The sequence below is a fragment of the Gorilla gorilla genome, chromosome 17, assembly GCF_029281585.2.
Source record: "Gorilla gorilla gorilla isolate KB3781 chromosome 17, NHGRI_mGorGor1-v2.1_pri, whole genome shotgun sequence".
Classification (NCBI taxonomy): domain Eukaryota; kingdom Metazoa; phylum Chordata; class Mammalia; order Primates; family Hominidae; genus Gorilla; species Gorilla gorilla.
The window spans coordinates 80,347,449-80,367,446 of NC_073241.2; the positions used below are offsets into that span (position 1 = coordinate 80,347,449).

Sequence of the window (19,998 nt, forward strand, 5' to 3'; positions counted from 1 at the left end):
ACCAGTAAATGGTATATTGATTGGACAGCAGAGCTAGATCTTTTTAACTTCCTCATCTTCACTATCACATCCTATTTAAAATAATTTTCTGCTCTGCTTTTCTCTGTCAAACCCTAGCATTCTGCCATTACTAGTACCAGTGCTGATAATGATTAATTTTTCAGTTTTCAACATTTTCTTGAGCCTGGATTTTTGGGGTCCTAATCAGAAAGGTCCAGAGAGAGAGGTGGATGGAGTGGCCAGCATGAACTGACATACCTCTGAAGAAGTTAATATGATAGGCCAGACGTACAGTGGTGTTTTGCTGGCATTTGAAATATGTTTGTGAAGAAATAAGCCACTACAATTAGTTAGACATTACCTAAAATGGAATAATTTTGAGCTTCCTCAAGTTAAAGTTTGCCTTTATAGATGACTGTAGGTTTTTTACCTGATAGGCCATGGGTGAGTTACACTTTTTGCCCATCTTTATAGTTGTGCATTATCAGATAAAATTGGTCCTTCATTTAGTATATGAAATCATAAGATGACATCTATGAATGTACCATGTTAATGTCTTCTTGTTCCTCTAGGTCAGCCTGCCAGTATACTGGGGGGCAGCCATAGTGAAGGACTGTTGCAGATAGCATCAGGGCCTCAGCCAGGACAGCAGCAGAATGGATTTACTGGTCAGCCAGCTACTTACCATCATAGTATGTACATACTTTAAAAAATCTTTTAAATAGTTGAGAAAAAAGTAGGCAGCCTTTATAAAAGCAAATTAACCCATGTGGGCCTTAATTTTTAGACAGCACTACCACCTGGACTGGAAGTAGGACTGCACCATACACACCTAATTTGCCTCACCACCAAAACGGCCATCTTCAGCACCACCCGCCTATGCCGCCCCATCCCGGACATTACTGTAAGCTCTTGTTTTTGTTGTAAGGGCTATTTTTTTTTTTTTTTGGTAGGGCTTTGTTTTCTATTTTTTAAAAATGTTTTTACATCTTTTATTCATCCTGTGATTTTGTTTCATTAAATAGTGCTTTTCAGTATTTTTTGTAAACAGTATTATTTTTCATAGTTATCCTACCTTTTTATTTTAGAGGAGTGATGTTTGCTAAATACATTTATTTCTCTGTTGCTAATGTTTCATTAACATCACATTGATTTCCATTCGTTTGTTTGCTTTGTATATGTTCTTAGATCTCATCTGTGTCTTGTATATCCACGCATAATGGATTAAAACCCTTTGAGTGCTAAGTTCTCAAGGTTTCCCTCAGCGTAGTATTCAGTGTACTTTGGATAATGTTGAATCTATAGATAACTCTGTGCTGGCATGATTGGGAGGAATGCCCTATAGATAACATGTAGTTTCAGGTAGAATAGGAGCATTGTTCATATGGCTTAGTAAAATCGAGAGTATAACTCTTATATACATTAAATCCCTTTCTTCTCATTATAATATTAATAGTACCAAAGAAAACTTAGAAAATATAGAAAAGTATAAATAAGAAAAGCAAAATTACCCTGAATCCTGCTACTCAAAAACAGCCACTTCTAATATTTTGTTATTTTCCTTCCAGTCATATAAACAGGTATATGTAAATTGACAGGGGCTCCTACTCTATGTGTATTATATATATCTTGCTTCTTTTCAGTTATGTTACTATTTTTTCCATTTCTTTAGAGAATGTAATTTTTAATGGCTGGCTAGGCCGTCATAGTGTTGAAGGGTGCTGGGTTTGGACCTTTAACAGACTGTGTGACCATTGACAAGTTATTTCACCTCATTAAGCCTCAAGAGTAATAATAGTAGTATCTACCTCAAGGGGTGCTTGTAAGAAGTAAACGTAATAATTTATGTGAGGTGTTTAGCACAGTGTTTTAACACATTACCAGTTTTCAATTATGTTAGCTATGATTCCATTAAATAAACATCCTTAATTAACATAAGCACTTGTTTTTAGAATAGACCTAACAGTTTATTATTATACATTGCATTATAAATTGTACTGTATTGAATGTTACATGAATAATTCATTTATGAGCTGTATTAAATGTTGGATATAAAATTATGTGTAAATTGTATAATAATAGCACTTGGCAGATAGCACTAAAATGTTAGTTATTAAATATCCACAAAAGTATTAATAGTTTAAGACTATTTGCTTATTGTAAACTTTTAAGTTCTTAGACATTGCATAAGCTTGTTTTAAACAATTCCTAACCTATAATAGTTATATTTAAGTAAGATTTACTGAAAGTTTTAGCATTAGACAACTTTTAATAAGTGAAAATGGAATTTTTGTTGTCTTTTCTTTAGGGCCTGTTCACAATGAGCTTGCATTCCAGCCTCCCATTTCCAATCATCCTGGTAAGTGTATTGCAAAATTGATTTCCTGTATTTAGATTGATTTAGTGGTGATTGAAACGCACAAACACAGGCTTTAATGGACTTATGGGGTCACTTAACTTCTCAGATAAGTACAATACTCATCATGACATGAGTTAATCAACAGTTTGAGTAGTCAATATAGTCACACGTAGACTGTCTATATTTTATTCAGATTAACTGTCCCCAGAAGAAAAGAACTATCTTTTCAGCTAAAATGAGAATTACAGAAATGCTGGCTTCAGCATTGAATACATAAATATGCAGCAGAATAAAACTAGGTTTCCAAATAGAACAGCTGTAAAACTATAGCTTAAAAAGCCAGGAAAGAATCTTAAGTACATGCCGAAAAGAAAAATAATTCACTCTATTCAGGATCTCTGGTTAACTGGAATTTAGAAACTATTTGATTAAATTGTATGCAAAAGAGTAAATAGCTAAGTAGCTTTCTTCAGTTCAAAGTTTGTGTATAATTTTTGAAACTATAGAGGTAATAAAACAGAAAACACTTGAAAATAAAATACTGAAAGTCCCTTGTAACACAAACATAGATTTTGAATTTTTTTCTCATCCCTTCGTATCTGTTTTTCTTAGCATAAAAAGATGCAAATATATTACTTCAACTAATCACCTTAATTTTTTGGAAACTATAAACTCAATTTTCCTCCTAATTAAAAGAAAATTATGAAGAATTATATTTTTATTTTTACTTGTTTATTTTTGAGACAGGGCCTGGCTCTGTTGCCCAAACTGGAGTGCAGTGGCATGATCTCAGCTTACTACAGCCTTGACCTCCTGGTCTCAAGCGATCCTCTTGCCTCAGCTTCTAGAGTAGCTGGGACTATAGGCAGGGGCCACCATGCCTGGCTAATGTTTGTATTTTAGTAGATACAGGGTCTCACCATGTTGCCCAGGCTGGTCTCGAACTCCTGGGCTAAAGCAATCCTCCTGCTAATAGTTTTATTTATTTATTTATTTTTTAATTTTTTTCTGAGATGGGATCTCACTATGTTGTCCAGGCTGGTTTCGAACTCCTAGCCTCAAGTGATCCTCCTGCCTTAGCCTCCCAAAGTGCTGGGATTATAGACGTGAGCCACCACACCAAGCTTGAAAAATTAAAAAAATATATTTTTAAATGATTTTATTTTTGATCTTTGTGAGTACATAGGAGATGTATATATTTATGGGGCACATGAGATGTTTTGATACAGGCATGTAATGCATGATAATCACATCATGGAAGATGGGGTATACATCCCCTCAAGCATTTATCTTTTGTGTTACAATCTATACTCTGTTAGTTATTTTAAACTGTACAATTAAATTATTGGCTACAGTCACCCTGTTGTGCTGTAAAATATTAGACCTTATTCATTCTAACTACTTTTTGTACTATTAACCATCCTCACCTTCCCCCAATCCCCCACTACCTTTCCCAGCCTCTGGTAACCATCCTTCTACTCTCTGTCTCTATGGGTTCAATTGTTTTGATTTTTAGATCCCACAAATAAGAACATGTGATGTTTGTCTTTCTTTGCCTGGGTTCTTTCACTTAACATAATACCTCCAGTTCTATCCATGTTGTCGCAAGTGACTGAATCGCATTTTTTTTATGGCTGAATAGTACTCCACTGTGTATAAGTCAAGCATAAAGAATTTTAGGCATACCGGAATAATACAGGAAGTTCCCCCATTGTACTCATTCCTCAGTTTCAGCCATTATCAAGTAATGACCAATCTTGTTTCATTCATACTCACTCTTTCTTCATTCTATATTATTTTGAAGCAAATCCTATATTAGTTTTATATGTAAATATCTTAGTATATATTTCCAGTAAAGGTTTTTAAAACATAAACACAGCGCCCATAATGATTAATTCAAAGGGTAACATACAATTCTTAAATAGGTCTACATAATTTTCTTTGTGTAAATGTTCTGTTATTGATTATGTTGGTTTAATTTTTCTTCTAGCTGTTTAAAAAAATAGAAAGGAACATCTTTGTGTTTATAACTTTTCTCATATTTTAGTTTAAGAAATTTATAGAATTTCTAGATCAAAAGGCCATATTACAGTGACACCAGAGTGTGAGAACCAGAGTTACTGTGCTGGCTAGCAGTAGATGTCATAGTTTAATAAACTTTTTGCTGATTTAAGAGGCAAATACTTGTTCTGGTTAGGAAAAAGGTGATGTTAGTGGGGCAGAAGCATTCTTTTAACGATATATATTTATTATCTTCTGTAACAGATTTTCTGTGTTATATTGTGTGTTGTGATTTTAAACATTTTTGTAGGTCAAGGGGTCTAGCCTTTTCATAAACTTTTTTTTTTTTTGAGAAATGTAATATACAGAAAAGTACGTAACACAAGTAAGTATATAGTCTAACATCACTAAAACCAGTACTCATGTAACCACAGATTGAGAACTAAAACATTATGGCATCCCAGAAACCCTCCTACCCCATGAATTTTGTCTCTGTCAAAACCTTCTCTTTCCTTCTCCCCAGAGGTAGCTACTGTCCTGCTTTTTATGGATATCACTTTTTTTTTGCTCTTTTATTTATTTTTTAAATTTTTATTTATGTATTTTGAGATGAACTCTTGTTCTGTCGCCCAGGCTAGAGTGCAGTCACGCAATTCGGCTCACTGCAACCTCCACCTCCAGGTTCAAGACATTCTCCTGCCTCAGCCTCCCGAGTAGCTGGGATTATAGGCACCCGCCACCATGCCTGGCTAATTTTTGTATTGTTAGTAGAGGTAGGGTTTCACCATGTTATCCAGGCTGGTCTTGAACTCTTGGCCTCAAGTGATCTCTGCCCCATCGGCTCCCAAAATGCTGGGATTACAGGCGTGAGCCCCAACGCCTGGCCCTTTTAAAGTGATGAATACATCCCTAAACAGTCTAGTAATCTGGCTTTACTTGTTTGTTTGCTGTTTTTTTTTTTTTTTTTGAGACGGAGTCTCGCTCTGTCACCCAGGCTGGAGTGCAGTGGCGCGACTTGGCTCACTGCAACCTCTGCCTCCCGGGTTCACACCATTCTCCTGCCTCAGCCTCCCAAGTAGCTGGGACTATAGGCGCCCACCACCACGCCCGGCTAATTTTTGTATTTTTAGTGGAGACGGGGTTTCACTATGTTGGTCAGGCTGGTCTCGTACTCCTGACCTCTTGATCTGCCCGCCTCGGCCTCCCAAAGTGCTGGGATTACAGGCGTGATCTACCGTGCCTGGCCCTCATTTTCTTTTTACCTAGCTTTATAAATACTTGTTTAAAACAATTTAACATTTGGACTGATTGTGTAAAGACCACTTTTAAGTGTTGTTACTGTTTTTTGTTGTGTTTTTTTTGGCCGCCAAAACATTGGGTAATTGTTGTCTTAGACAATCTCTGTAGTTTTGGTTTAACCAGTGTACCTATCAGTTGTTTGCTGAAGCTTCTTGTCCATAGCATAATGTGATACCTTCACATTACATTTTCTATAGACAATATTTTTTTTTTTTTTTTTTTTAAATTTCTGAGACGGGGTCTCACTCTGTGGCCTGGGCTGGAGTGCAGTGGCACTCTCATGGCTCACTGCAGCCCTGACCTCCCAGACTTAGGTGATTCTCCCATCTCAGCCTCCCGCGTAGCTGGGACTACAGATGGACACAACCACGCCCAGCCAATTTTTCTATTTTTCGTAGAGACACGGTTTCACCATGTTGCCCAGGCTGGCCTTGACCTCCTGGGCTCAAGTGATCTGCCCATCTTGGCCTCCCAAAGTGCTCGGGCTCAAGTGATCTGCCCATCTTGGCCTCCCAAAGTGCTGGGATTATAGGCATGAGCCACCATGCCCGGCTGAAAATAATTTCATAAATACTTCAAAACTGGCTTTTTAAGAAGACACTCAGTGAAGACACTTGGTGTATCACTGGTTTTTATGTTCTAAGCATAATGAAATATATTTAAACAAATATTTATCTTTGTGACAAGTTCATTAGAGTGACATGGCAAAACATTTGAGTTTTTAAGTTTTTGAATTATTCAATCTTCATGTGATCTGTTTTGATAACTCCTCATTGCATTGGAAAGTATTTTATTGCTAGGCAGCATTTTGAAAAGTAATTAGGGTACATAGCTTTTACAAGTTGTTTTCTTTTAAAAAATTTTAAGCATCAATCATACTTCATTTTAGGTTATTTTTTTTTTTTCCGTAAGATCTGGGTTTCTTTTTTGTCTTTCTAAGTAACTTTGTTGAAAGTAAGATTGTTGAAAGTTTTATTGCTTCACATTCTAGTTTAAAGTTCATAAACAGCTTATTGAGATACAGATAAATCTTTCTTTTAAATATGTCGAACCTATTTCCACCCTAGGGTCTTTGCTTTTGCTTCCTCTTTGAAATCTGTTCAGTCTTCACATAGATAAAATGTTATTCAGGTCCCATCTTTTCAGATGGGATGTCCCCTACCATCCAGTCTGAAGTGTTCTTCCCAATCATCTGCTGTTCCATGCCCTGTTTTACTTTCTTCACAGTGTTCATTGTTATCTGAGTTATTTCATTTGTTTGCTTATTTGTCTGCCCCTGCACCTCTGTGAGAACAGGGACTGTAGCTGTTTTGTTTTCTACTGTGTATGCAGTGCCCAGAAAGATCCCTAGATACTTTGTAGATATCTGTTAAATGAGTTAAAACAGGAAAGCCAAATAATTTTTATGTATTTGGGCTTGATGTAATAATTGTTGTTTACAAATAAAAATTAGAAATACTTGATGAGTTGTCTTTGTAAACCAGAGTAGCACCTCTTTTTTCCCAGTGATTCAAAATTATATATTATTGTTCAAATGAGTACACTAAATACATCTCCAAAGTTAAAATTGTGGTAGTTAACATGACCTGACTTCACTAAAAATACCTTTTGCTATGGCATAGGTGGGACAAATGACCTTCTACCCAAGAGACAGTTGAGAATCTGTGTGTACAACAACTGTGTGATTAGAGTATAATTAACCTTAACTCAGGGATGGGATAGCTGACTTGCTTATGCACTTTCTCTCAATTAGGGAATCTATAAAAATATGTCATGAGTCGATGTTATTCAAGGACAGTTCCCTGGAATACATCTTAGGGTCAGTGTGTTTTTAAAAAATAAAAGTTGAGACTACATAGAGAATATGTATAGTCAAATGAAACATCATGGTAAAATAATTTATTTTAGATTCTGATTATTTCTGTTCTTTAAATTCTCAGTTGACCTGGTCCTTTGAGGTAAGAACCAAATTCCAGATTTTAAAAAATGACTTTTAGAACTTGAGGATAAGTGGTAATGGGAAATTAAAAAAAAAACAAATTAGTGTTTTAAGAACAGTGCTAGGTACTGAGCTAGAAAATAGAAGACATGGAAATTCCTACCTTTTAATGCATTATGTTATTTTAATCCAGTTGTTTTGGGTGCATTACATTTCCATCTCCCCTCCCTTCACCCTTTCTTTTAGGAAAAACTGTGTTGTGGAGTGCAAGTGAAAGCCTTATATCTTTCTCTCATGGGAGGATGTTCTTTCCCATTTATTTCCTATAGCTCCTGAGTATTGGTGTTCCATTGCTTACTTTGAAATGGATGTTCAGGTAGGAGAGACATTTAAGGTTCCTTCAAGCTGCCCTATTGTTACTGTTGATGGATACGTGGACCCTTCTGGAGGAGATCGCTTTTGTTTGGGTCAACTCTCCAATGTCCACAGGACAGAAGCCATTGAGAGAGCAAGGTATTGATTGTATAGTCAGATAGTTACTTTAAAAAATTGAGCATAGTACATTGTCTTTTATTCAAGGTTATGTTTTCCCATGTACATTATATGTGTTCTTAAATATAAATAAAGGAATAAAGGTCATGTTGAAAACTCAGAATTTGTAAGCACTCCATCTTAATTGTCGATGTTTTTGTTGTTTAACATATAATGATAAAAGATAGCCTTTTTTATGTTAGTAGGTTTCTATGTTTTGAATAGTAAGTATACCTTTTGGAATTCAGTTTGAAAATTTTATTTTCTGTGATCATACATTTCTACAAATTACTGAAAGGAAGTAATATTAAATGAGAACATGTTTCTGAAAGTTTTACTTATAATGTTAAAAAAATTGGTAATAAAAGGGAAATGGTTAAGTAAATTATGATAAATTTTTCGTTTTTTATACAGTCATTAAAATGTTTAAAAGTTTATATAATGAGGCTGGGTGCGGTGGCTCACACCTATAATCCCAGCACTTTGGGAGGCGGAGTCGGGCAGATCACTTGAGGTCAGGAGTTCGAGACCAGCCTGGCCAACATGGTGAAACCCTGTCTCTGCCAAAAATTAGCCATATGTGGTGGTGTCCACATGTAATCCCAGCTACTCAGGAGGCTGAGACAGGAGAATTGCTTGAACCCAGGAGGTGGAGGTTGCAGTGAGCTGAGATCGTGCCACTGCACCCCAGCCTGGGCGACAGAGCGAGACTCCGTTTCAAAAAAAAAAAAAAAAGTTTATATAATGAAATGGAAATGCTTACAGTGAAATATTACAGGAACATTCCATTTTAGCTACTGTATGATCTCGGCTTTTAAGGATGTGTGTGCTAAAGAACATAATCTTGGCTCTATCACTTGCTGTCATGTGACTTTGGCAAATTACCTAACCTCTAAGCCAGTTCTGCCTAATAGAATTTTCTGTGATGAAGAAAATGATTTATATTTGAACTGTCCAGTTCGGTAGCCACTAGCCACATGTAGCTATTGAGCACTTAAATTATAGCTCACATGATTGACTAATCGGATTTCTAATTAGTTTTAATTTAATTTAAATAGTCACATGTGGCTAGTGGCTATCAATTTGGACAGTATGCCTTAGTTTCCTTATCTAAAAAAATGAGAATAATAGTACTTATTGAGTTGTAAGGGTTTAATGAGAATTCATACTACACGCTCCTGACACATAGTAAGTGTTGTAAATATGTGCATCATTATTAGATATGAACAGGAAAAGAAAAAAGGAAATATACAAAAATGTTAATAGCTATCTTTTGGTTTTGTGTGATCTTTAATTTTTCAATATTAAGCATGCTATACAATCTGAACTAAAATTTAATTTAAAATACTTACCAAGATAAAATGTAATTTCTTTTTTCTTCCTAAGGTTGCACATAGGCAAAGGTGTGCAGTTGGAATGTAAAGGTGAAGGTGATGTTTGGGTCAGGTGCCTTAGTGACCATGCGGTCTTTGTACAGAGTTACTACTTAGATAGAGAAGCTGGGCGTGCACCTGGAGATGCTGTTCATAAGATCTACCCAAGTGCATATATAAAGGTTAGTTACAATTTTATTTGAATATTTTAGACTTAAAGCTCTATTTGTTGTCAAAAGAATTGAAATCTGGGTGGAAGGAATGGAAAAATGTTTTATATATTAAATAATAAATTGTGTTTAAGTATAAAAAACACATTTTCTGAGGGCATTTGTTGACATTATCAGTAATCTAGTTTTATGGTTGCCAATTTGTTACGTTTTGTTTTTTATTTTATTTATTTATTTATTTATTTTTGAGACAGAGTCTTGCTCTCGTCGCCCAGGCTGGAGTGCAGTGGCGTGATCTCGGCTCACTGCAACCTGCGCCTCCCAGGTTCAAGCAATTCTTGTGTCTCAGCATCCCAAGTAGCTGGGATTACAGGCACATGCTACTGTGCCTGGCAATTTTTTGTATTTTTAGTAGAGACGGGGTTTCACCATGTTGGCCAGGCTGGTCTCGAACTCCTGACCTTAAGTGATCCGCCCAACCTGGCCTCCCAAAGTGCTGGGATTACAGGTGTGAGCCACTGTGCCAGGCCTGTTACATGTTTTAGAGTAATACAAAGGCTCTTGAAAATACTGAGTGAAGCCTCCAAAGTTGTATTCCTGTAACTTGAAATTTGTAAGAATCAGACTCTGGACTTTCATCTTAGCCAATCTTCAGGATTTTATGGAAGGGAATTCTAAAATTAATAGCTTTTCAAATTAAGAACCTGATAAGCCTGAAATATTTTTCACTAGTTATATATTCAACCTATTTGAATTTTACTTTATAATATAACCTGTTTTTGAAAGAGAAAGACAGTCGTAATTAGATAGCCTAAATATATTTTTAATTTTGCGTCATCCTCAACATTTTCATTGTCAGTGATTGTAAATTGGTGGAATTAACTGTATCTCATAACTTATTACCAGGAAGTTGCTTAGGATAAAAATAATGTAGCCCCATAGCATCCATAAAAATGGAATTGCCTGATTACCTCACAACAGCAAACCCAGTTTCTCATTTCCAGTTATAGTTCAGTTAAAGAATGTTGGAATTTTTTTATATGACACTTTTAAACATACCAATTATAGCGAAAATAATAAACCACATGTACCTGTCATCCAGCTGCAACAATTATCAGCACTTTACCAATCTTTAATGTGTTTCTCCCCCAACTTTTTTTTCCCTGGAGTCGTTGAAAGCCAATTCCAAACAGCATAGTCACTCATAAAATATTTCTGTGTGAGTAACTCATAAAATACTCCTGTGTAACTCACAAATCTATACAGACTTCTGAAAAACATAATCACGGTGCTATTTATTACACTTAATAAATTAGCATCAATTCCCTGTTAAAATTTTATAACAATAGAGCATCAGTTAAAGTTTTAGTCTGTTAGAACAATAGAATAAAACAATAAAGTATTATATTTATTGATAGGATATCCATGTGTATAGAAAAGTTACTTATTAAACAATACATAAGGCCTGATTTAGTGGCTCATGCCTGTAATCTTAGCACTTTTGGAGGCCAAGGTTGGAGGATTGCTTGAGGCCAGGAGTTCAAGACCAACGTAAGCCACAAAGTGATACCCCCCCATCTCTACAAAAAAATTAAAAAATTAGCTGGGTGTGGTGGTGCATGCCTGTAGTTTTAGCTACTTGGGAGGCTGAGATGGGAGCATTGCTTGAGCCCAGGAGTTCAAGGCTGCGGAGAGCCATGATCATGCCTCTGTGCTCCAGACTAGGTGATAGAGTGAGACCCTTTCTCAAAAATAAATAAATAAATAGACAATACATAGACTATGATCCCATTTTTGTTAAATGATATCATGATATTTGTTATTTGTTTATATGTACCCATAAGTCTGGAGTGGTATGTATAATGGAATTGTCTCTATGAGGTGGAAATTATTTGTATTTTGCAGTTTTTTTCCATAAGTAATTTCTGTATTGGTTATTTATGCTTTATTATTATTATTTTTGAGACAGAGTCTTGCTCTGTCACCCAGGCTAGAGTACAGTGGTGCCATCTTGGCTCACTGCAACCTCTGCTTCCAGGGTTTAAGTGATTCTCATGCCTTAGCCTCTCCGGTAGCTGGGATTACAGGTGTGTGCCACCACGCCTGGCTAATTTTTGTATTTAATAGAGACAGGGTTTCACCGTGTTGGCCAGGCTGGTCTGGAACTCCTGACCTCAAGTGATCAGCCCAACTCAGCTCCCAAAGTGCAAGGATTGCAGGTGTGAGCCACTACGCCTGGCCTTTTGTTGTTATTTTTTAATGGCTTTGGATTTCCTTATATGTTTTGTAGTCCATTTTGTATTCGTGGGCCCAGTTTGTTTTGAGAGAATTCACTCATTTTATTATTTATTTTTTCTTCCTGTCATTGCTTCACCCTATGTGGCAATTTTGCCTTACCCTGGCATCTGGGATTCACATCTCAGAACCAAATCTTATAAATTTAGGAAGTAGGGGGACTTTGTCTCCTGGGGAAATTGAGTTCCATTCTGCAGGTATGCTTGGGGCCTAATTCCTGATTGCCTAGATTTCTCTGAAACTTTTCCCTGCCATGGGCAAATATTTTATTCCTAGGTGTACTTCTGAATTGGCTGTATTTTACCAGCACTTGATTTATGGGCAGGTGCCCAGTTGTAGCCCCCAGAGAGTTTGGCTGTTGTTTCTCTCCATATTATTCCAAGAAGTCAAATTCCTGTCCCCTGCCCTTTGTTTATGGTCTTGGTATACCCCTAGTACCTCCTATCTTTAGTCTCTGCTCTCCACTGTGGGTTTTATTTATCATCAGTTTGGATGTATGGATTGTTTCCATATGAATTTCATGATCAGTTTGGAGAGGATGACTATTTTAAATAGTTTTTCTGTTATTTGTATGTGGTTGAAGCAGAGAGAGAAGGTGATTATGTATACCCACTTAACCCATCTTGACTCAGAAGTCTCTTGTTTTATTTATGTAATTTAAAGTGACTGGATAGAGAACTATGGTGTTGAATATATACTGTGTGCCAGATAGTATTTATAAACTTAATCAGATATGGAGTAATATTTAAAACAATTGAGCTTAAATAATGTGGAATCGTGCAAGTGTAATTTCTTGGATGTCAAATAAATACATTGTGACTTATTTATATTTTGGTACAGATGGCCTTTGAAAAGCCCCCAGGGTGTGAGACAAGTCATCACTTGATAAACCACTGTCTTGGACAGATCTTAATAGTGATCTCATACTTTTACCATGAGAAATAGATAAATACCTTGTTGGACAAGATATTTGGAATTAAAAAAATCTCATTTGTTTATATTAACTAAGATTTTAAAATAATTATGTCTGTTTACCAAGTATATTACTGTTCTTTAGAAGAGTCTTACTAGTCAGAAAGAGACAGTTACAAGTACAACCGCATCCACAATTTCACTTTCCCTGGCTTCAGGTATCCATGGTCAACCACAGTCCAAAAATATTAAATGAAAAATTCCAGAAACAATTCATAGGTTTTAAAATGTGCGCTGTTCTGAGTAGATGATGAAATCTCACTCCATTCTGCTTGGGATGTAAAACCTTTTGCCAGCATATCCATGCTGTCTACCCACCCGTTAGTCACTGAGTAGCGAGCTCAGTTTTCAGATTGACTGTCATGGTCTCACAGTGCTTGTCATCCAGTAACCTTTATTTAGTTCATAATGGTCCCAAAGTGTGAGGGTAATGATGCTGGGATATTGTTAACATTGTTCTGTTTTATTATTACCTGTTGTTGTTAATCTCTTACTATGCCTAATTTGTAAGTTAAACTTCATTATGAGGTATGTATGTATAGGAAAAAACATAGTATATGCACAGTACTATCTAAAGTTTCATGCATCCACTGGAAGTCTTGGAACATATCCCCCATGGATAAGGGAGGAATACTGTATACCTTAGAATTTAACCATTGGCGTTTTCTTCATTCGTTTTTTTGGGTAGCAGTAACTAAGGGATTTGTAAGTTATCAGATTTTCACAGGAGATGATATTATTGGGGTAAATTGTATGTAGATAACATGCACCCCTGGAAGGAGTGCCCACACTTTGAGTACACAAATGTGTGTGCATGCACATACACACACACACACACACATACACACACACACATTCCCCTTTTTAATTAAAATGAGGAAAACACACTTGGAAAGCCATAATTTCATTTTATAAGCCAAGAAGCTAGGACTAAATTGTGGTTTTTTTCACCCTTCTAAGTTGACTTTTCTTCCTGCTTCTCTCATGACATAGTCATTTTATACTTACGAAAATCTGATGTAATGAAATGATCATTTTACAAGCTTTAAATGAAGCAAATGTTTGAATTCTCTTTAAGTGGCCTTGTTCTTTTGCTTTCAAAAGTAAAATATGTTTTGTTTTGTGTTATTTAGCACTGGGCGTTTCAAGTTTTTAATAGCTTTATTGAGATTTTGAGAGAGAATTCACATGACATACAAGTCACCCATTTAAATTGGACAATTCGATGATTGTTAGTATATTCACAACATTTTGCAGTCATTACTACTCAATTTTGGAGCATTTTCATGACTGTGGAAAAAAACTCCATATACCCTTTTAACTATCACCCCCAACTCTCCATTTCCATTAGCTCTAGACAACCACTATTCTACGCTCTTTGTAGATTTGCCTATTCAGGGCATTTTATATAGAAGAGAATTATGTAATATAGTCTTTTATGACTTGCTTCTTTTCACTAAGCATAATGTTTCAAGCTTCATCCATGTAGCACATACCAATTCTTCACTCCTTTTTATGGCTGAATAGTGCTCCACACACATTTTGTTCATCAGTTTATCCATTGATGGACTTGATTTCCACTTTTTGGCTATGTTATGAAGGATACTGCTATGAACATTTGTGTATAAGTATTTGTGTGTTTTCATTTCTCTTGGGTACATACCTAAAAGTGGAATTGCTGGATTGTAAGATAACTCTATGTAAACTTTTTGAGAAACTGATAGACTGCTTTACAAAATGGCTGCACCACTTTACGTTCTCACTAGCAGGGTGTGAGGGTTCCAATTTCTCTACGTTCTCATCAGTACTTGTTATCTATCTTTTTTATTTTAGCCATTGTAGTAGGTGTGAAGTATAATCTTATTGTGGTAGTTTTGATTTGCAAACTTCCTGTGTTAATATTGAGTTGGGTTTGTTTTTGAACACATTTATTTTAGAGGAAGGGGCAGCAGATGCTTCTAAACCACTGGTAGACTAGGTCAGAGGGTATTATGAACCTCATTTAAATTTATTCCCAATTACCACTCATTGTGATTCCCTAAGTCAGGTAGAACTTAGAATGTCCTTAGCACAATCTTGTTTATGTTCAGGTGCATTTTTCATTCTGGATTACTGTTTCCTAATGTTAATTTAAGATTATATAGTATTGCATTTAAGCCTTGTCAAAGGAAAATGGCAAAATTTGACTCCTGGTTGTAAAAGACAATAACCTAAAGATGTTGTCAGTGATCTTTATGAGACACACATCTTTGTTAAGTAACGGGTTTGTAATAAATTCAGAAAACATGGTTAAATAAATTAAAGCAGAAATTAGCTCAGGAGTGGTGGTCAGAAATATTTTTTGGATCTGAGCCAAAAAGAATATTTAAAGCCTTTGATTACTTTGAATTGCCTTTGTCAACAATTTAGTCAAATTATGAAAGGAAGACAGTAGCATTTCAATAATAGCTTTAATTTTTATCATCCAGTGTAACAAATGGAATCTGTTATGGTATCCGTTATCAATGGATTAGTTACAGTGTGAAGTCAGGAGGCAATGCAGGTTTTAGTTATTAGTGAACCTAACTGAATAATTTTAGGTCTTCTGGTTTGAGTGCTATAATTACGTAAATAATCTGTGGAAGGGAGGTTTGCTGAGGTGCCCAATGAATCATTTTTACTGCATCTGCAGATGCAAGTCATAAAGTTTAATCCATGTGGGTAACCTGTAATATGTGCTGCTGATGTTAGCATAGATTCAGGCTGAAACAATCCTAATTGCGATTATTTACAACACATTGGAGAGAGCCTATGTGTGACATATTACTTGGTTATTTTTTTAAATGACTCATGGTGGGGGTGGGGGAGTGTTAATGTTAAAGGCATACTTGAATCTTGGAGATTATAATTAACTTGTATTCCCTACTCCCAGATAACATCATATATATATATACATACCATACTTGGTTAGTGATGATTAAAAAAAAAGTGGTTGTGGAGACCTAAATGTAAAACACAAAACTATAAAACTTCTAGAAGATAATATAAGAGAAAAAGTGAGAACTTTTTTTTTGAGACGGAGTCTTGCTCTGTTGCCCAGGCTGGAGTGCAGTGGCGCCATCTTGGCTGACTGCAGCCTCCGCCTCCCGGGTTTAAGGGATTCTCCTGTCTCAGCCTCCCAAGTATCTGGGATTACAAGCTTGCACCATCATGCCTGGCTAATTTTTGCATTTTTAGTAGAGATGGGGTCTCACCATGTTGGCCAGGCTGGTCAGGAACTCCTGACCTCAAGTGATCCGCCTGCCTCGGCCTCCCAAAGTGCTGGGATTACAGGAGAGAGCCACTGTGCCTGGCCAAGAGAAAAAGCGAGAACTTTTAAGATACAACATCAAAGGCATGATCCATGAAGGAAAGAATTGATAGGCCTGACTTCATTGAAATGAAACAGTTCTGCTCTGTGAAAGACAGGGTCAGAGAATGAGAAGACAAGCCACAGACTGGGTGAAAATATTTGCAAAAGACACATCTAGTAAAGGACTGTTATCCAAAATTACAAAGAACTCTTAAAACTCAACAATAAAATAAACAATGCAGTTAAAAAATGGGCAGAATAGACTGGGCATAGTGATTGCCTCCTGTAATCCCAGCACTTTGGGAGGTCAAGGTAGGAGGATTGCTTGAGCCCAGGAGTAGTTCAAGATCAGCCTGGGCAACAGCAAGACCTCATCTCTACCAAAAAAAAAAAAAAAAAAAAATTAGCCAGGCATGGTGGCATGTGCCTGTAGTCCCGGCTAGTTGGGAGGCTGATGTGGGAGGACCCTTCAGCCCAGGTGTTCAAGACTAGCTTGGGCAACATAGCAAGACCCCATCTTAACAACAACAACAACAACAACAAAAAAGGCAAAAGACATGAACAGACACCTCACCAAAGAAGATTCACATATGGCAAACAAGCATATGAAAAGGTGTTCAGCATCATAAATGTGTACAAACCCATAGAATGTACAACACCAAGAGTGAACCCTTACGTAAACTGGGTTTTGGGTGATAATGATGTGTCAGTGTAAATTCATTGATTGTAACAATTGTGCCACTGTAGTGGGGATGTTGATAGTGGCGGAAGGTTGGGTGTGGGGACAGGGACTCTGTACTTTCTGCTTAATTGTGCTGTGAACCTAAAACTGCTCTAAAAAAGTAAAGTTTATTAATTTACTTCTTTAAAAAAGTGGTTGTAGAGCTATTTACCTTTTCAAACGTTTGAGTCCCTGCTTTGTTCTGTACTGGGTAATGCCTTCCAAATGTCATAGCCTAGAAGTTCTGAAACGAATGGACTGTGAGAAATTTGAGGAAGTAGTGGTTTCACTTCTGGGTGTTGTGGGCTTTCTGATTTCTAGAACCTGACTTTGTCATGCTTTCTTTTAAATTTAAATTTTTTTGTGGAGTTGGGGTCTTGGCTGGTCTTGAACTCCTGGGCTCAAGTGATCCTCCCACCTGGGCCTCCCAAAGTGCTGGGATTACAGGCATCTGCCACCATGCCCCTGTCATTGCTTTCTTTACTAAAGTATTTTAGGACCTAATAGTCCAGGAAATACATATATGTATATTGGACAAATTCATGTCTCTTCAAAGAATAGGGTAGTCTGAGTGTTGTCCTTCATTGGTGCTAATTGGGAAAAGTTTTTTGAGGAAATGGACACTGAGTAGAGAAATAGGAGTAAGTAGGAGTGCAATTTGTTATTTGGAGAGGGTATGTTATTGTATGTTTTTGTGGTTCATGTAAATACCATGGTTGAAGATTATCAGAATTTTTTCAAGCATCTGAAAATTATGGTTTAAGTTCTAAAACTATTGTTTATCATCAACTAAAAAATTATGCATTCTCAGATTTCTCTTATTTTCAAGATTATTTATGCTTGCTTGTATTGGGCCCCTTATGTACGTAATGGGACTTTAAAAAGTATTCATGTCCTTTTAGATAGGGAGTATAGCCACATGGTTCAGAAATTAAAGTGATTTAAAAACAGTGGACATTGAGCAGCCTTGCTTCAGAACCTGTCCTTGTTCTCCTTTCCTGCAAATTCTTTTTGTGTAATCTTCCAATGCTTTTTAAAAATGCAAATAAGCAAATATTTTAGGAAGATTTTTTTCCCCAGAAAAAAAGGTGATGTGATTTATTATCTGTAATTTGTTGCATATTAAAAGAACATTCCAGTACTTTCATAAATATAAGGGTAGATATGGCAACCCCTTCCTTACTATGCCAGTTCTTCACTTGGTTGATAAAAGTAAAATTATTTATTAACTCCTTAACTCGTGCTGAAAGATAAATGACTACAGGGGAGGCTAAAAACAAAATAAGTAACTGTATACTATGCCAAGTTTGCAACAACCTCATGAAAGTATGTACACTTAGCATTCCCATTTTATAGATAAAAGAAACTCAGCCCATATAATTAGCAGATATCGGTGATGGGATTTAAAACTGGGCCTTTTTTTCCTTAAAAATTATGAACATTTACAAACAAAGAAATGTAGAGAGAAACTAATGAAATCCCATATACCCATCACACGGATTAAGTAGTTACAATTTTATATTTGTTTGATCTAGTCTTTTTGTTGTTGTTTCTTCTCTTAAGTATTTTAAAACAAGTCCTGGATATTATTTTGCTTCTATTTGCTAAAGTACGCATCTCTGAAAAATGTTGATCTCTCTTATATAGCGACAGTGCCATTTTGTTAAACTCCTCCAAATAAGCAAAAATGATAAGACAAAAAGTTGGCCAGGCGACCAAAGCTATCAACTCCAGCCTAAGGAAAATTCAGCAATTTGATTATGAAAGGGGGAGGGGGACTTCTTAATTGTACATTTTACACAGATTTTCACAAGGACAGTAATAGCTGACCCACTTCGAACTAGATAAAAGATACAGAGGTGTGTGGCAGCCAAAGCCATCATGATGTTGACATGGTCTTCTTGGTGAGCTCCAAGCCACCTTTCCTAACTAGTTTTAGACCAATCACAATGTACATAAAAGTTTACATGTTTTAATTAATTCTTTTCATGTGAGAGGTATAATGAAACTGAGTTTTAAATAAGTCAGGCATTGGTTTTTGATGTATGGAATTTTTCTTTATGGACTCATAATATGAAATGTTTTTTCTTAAAAGGTCTTTGATTTGCGTCAGTGTCATCGACAGATGCAGCAGCAGGCGGCTACTGCACAAGCTGCAGCAGCTGCCCAGGCAGCAGCCGTGGCAGGAAACATCCCTGGCCCGGGATCAGTAGGTGGAATAGCTCCAGCTATCAGTAAGTATGCTTTTGATTCTTTTTTAAAGGTATAATAGTTGATATTTTTATCTTGATTTACTCAGTTGATTAGTTTCTTTGAGCAATAATAGAAATTAAAGTTTTTTTTTACTGGGATGATGACATTTTTGAATTGGTAAAATCTGTTCTTCTGTAATAGTTGCTTTTTGCCTATGACCCTGTTTGCATTCTTTTTGTATCAAAAATGGAGTATGGGATAAAGGAGAAAGGGGATGATTATTATATTATACTGTTCCATCTCCTCCTTTTTTGTTGATGCTTATTATAATTCTGCCTCACCAGCCAGGGTGGGTTGTAATCACTGAAGTGCTTGGCTTTATTCTACTAAGGAAAGCATATTTCAATTTCAGAGTTGGACACTTTTCCAATTTTTTTTTAAAGTATGCTAAACATGGAGAGAAAACTAAGTGAGGGTGGTATTTTGATAACTTGTAGACTTTTTTTTAATTTTAGGGTAAAATTGAACTGTGTGCCAGGTTTCACACTGATGGGGAATTTTTTACTGCAGAGTTAAACTCCTGACTATAGACTTTTATGATGGAAACACGTGGCACCCATCTTCCACGTCTGAAGGCATAACTAGTGATTCATTCAACCCCTGTTCTTAACCTCTTCAGTGTGGTAAGCAAATCACACTGGCTAAGAAAACTGCAGTGGCCCTGCAGGTTTCTCTACAGTACATGCAAATTCCTCCCATTAGTTTCATTGTAATACTGATGAATGCAGATGGACTATATGACTGTATGTTCTGA

The 19,998-nt window shown here is 36.3% G+C and overlaps 1 protein-coding gene across 3 annotated transcripts in view; it reads left to right on the top strand.

Annotated features, from left to right (window-relative positions):
* The window catches only part of SMAD4 (SMAD family member 4), a 54,430-nt gene that overhangs the window by 26,976 nt on the left and 7,456 nt on the right, over nt 1–19,998 (top strand). Inside the window, exons 6-12 of one of the 3 annotated variants that reach the window (XM_055368535.2) lie at nt 573–692; nt 788–904; nt 2,309–2,359; nt 7,928–8,111; nt 9,516–9,684; nt 19,087–19,225; nt 19,755–19,867. In XM_055368535.2, the coding sequence (XP_055224510.1) occupies nt 573–692; nt 788–904; nt 2,309–2,359; nt 7,928–8,111; nt 9,516–9,684; nt 19,087–19,225; nt 19,755–19,768 (794 nt within the window). In that variant the 3' untranslated portion in view covers nt 19,769–19,867. Of the gene's footprint in view, nt 1–572; nt 693–787; nt 905–2,308; nt 2,360–7,927; nt 8,112–9,515; nt 9,685–19,086; nt 19,226–19,754; nt 19,868–19,998 lie in introns of those variants that run through there. The other 2 variants (XM_004059429.5, XM_019014070.3) reach the window with 2 other exon arrangements.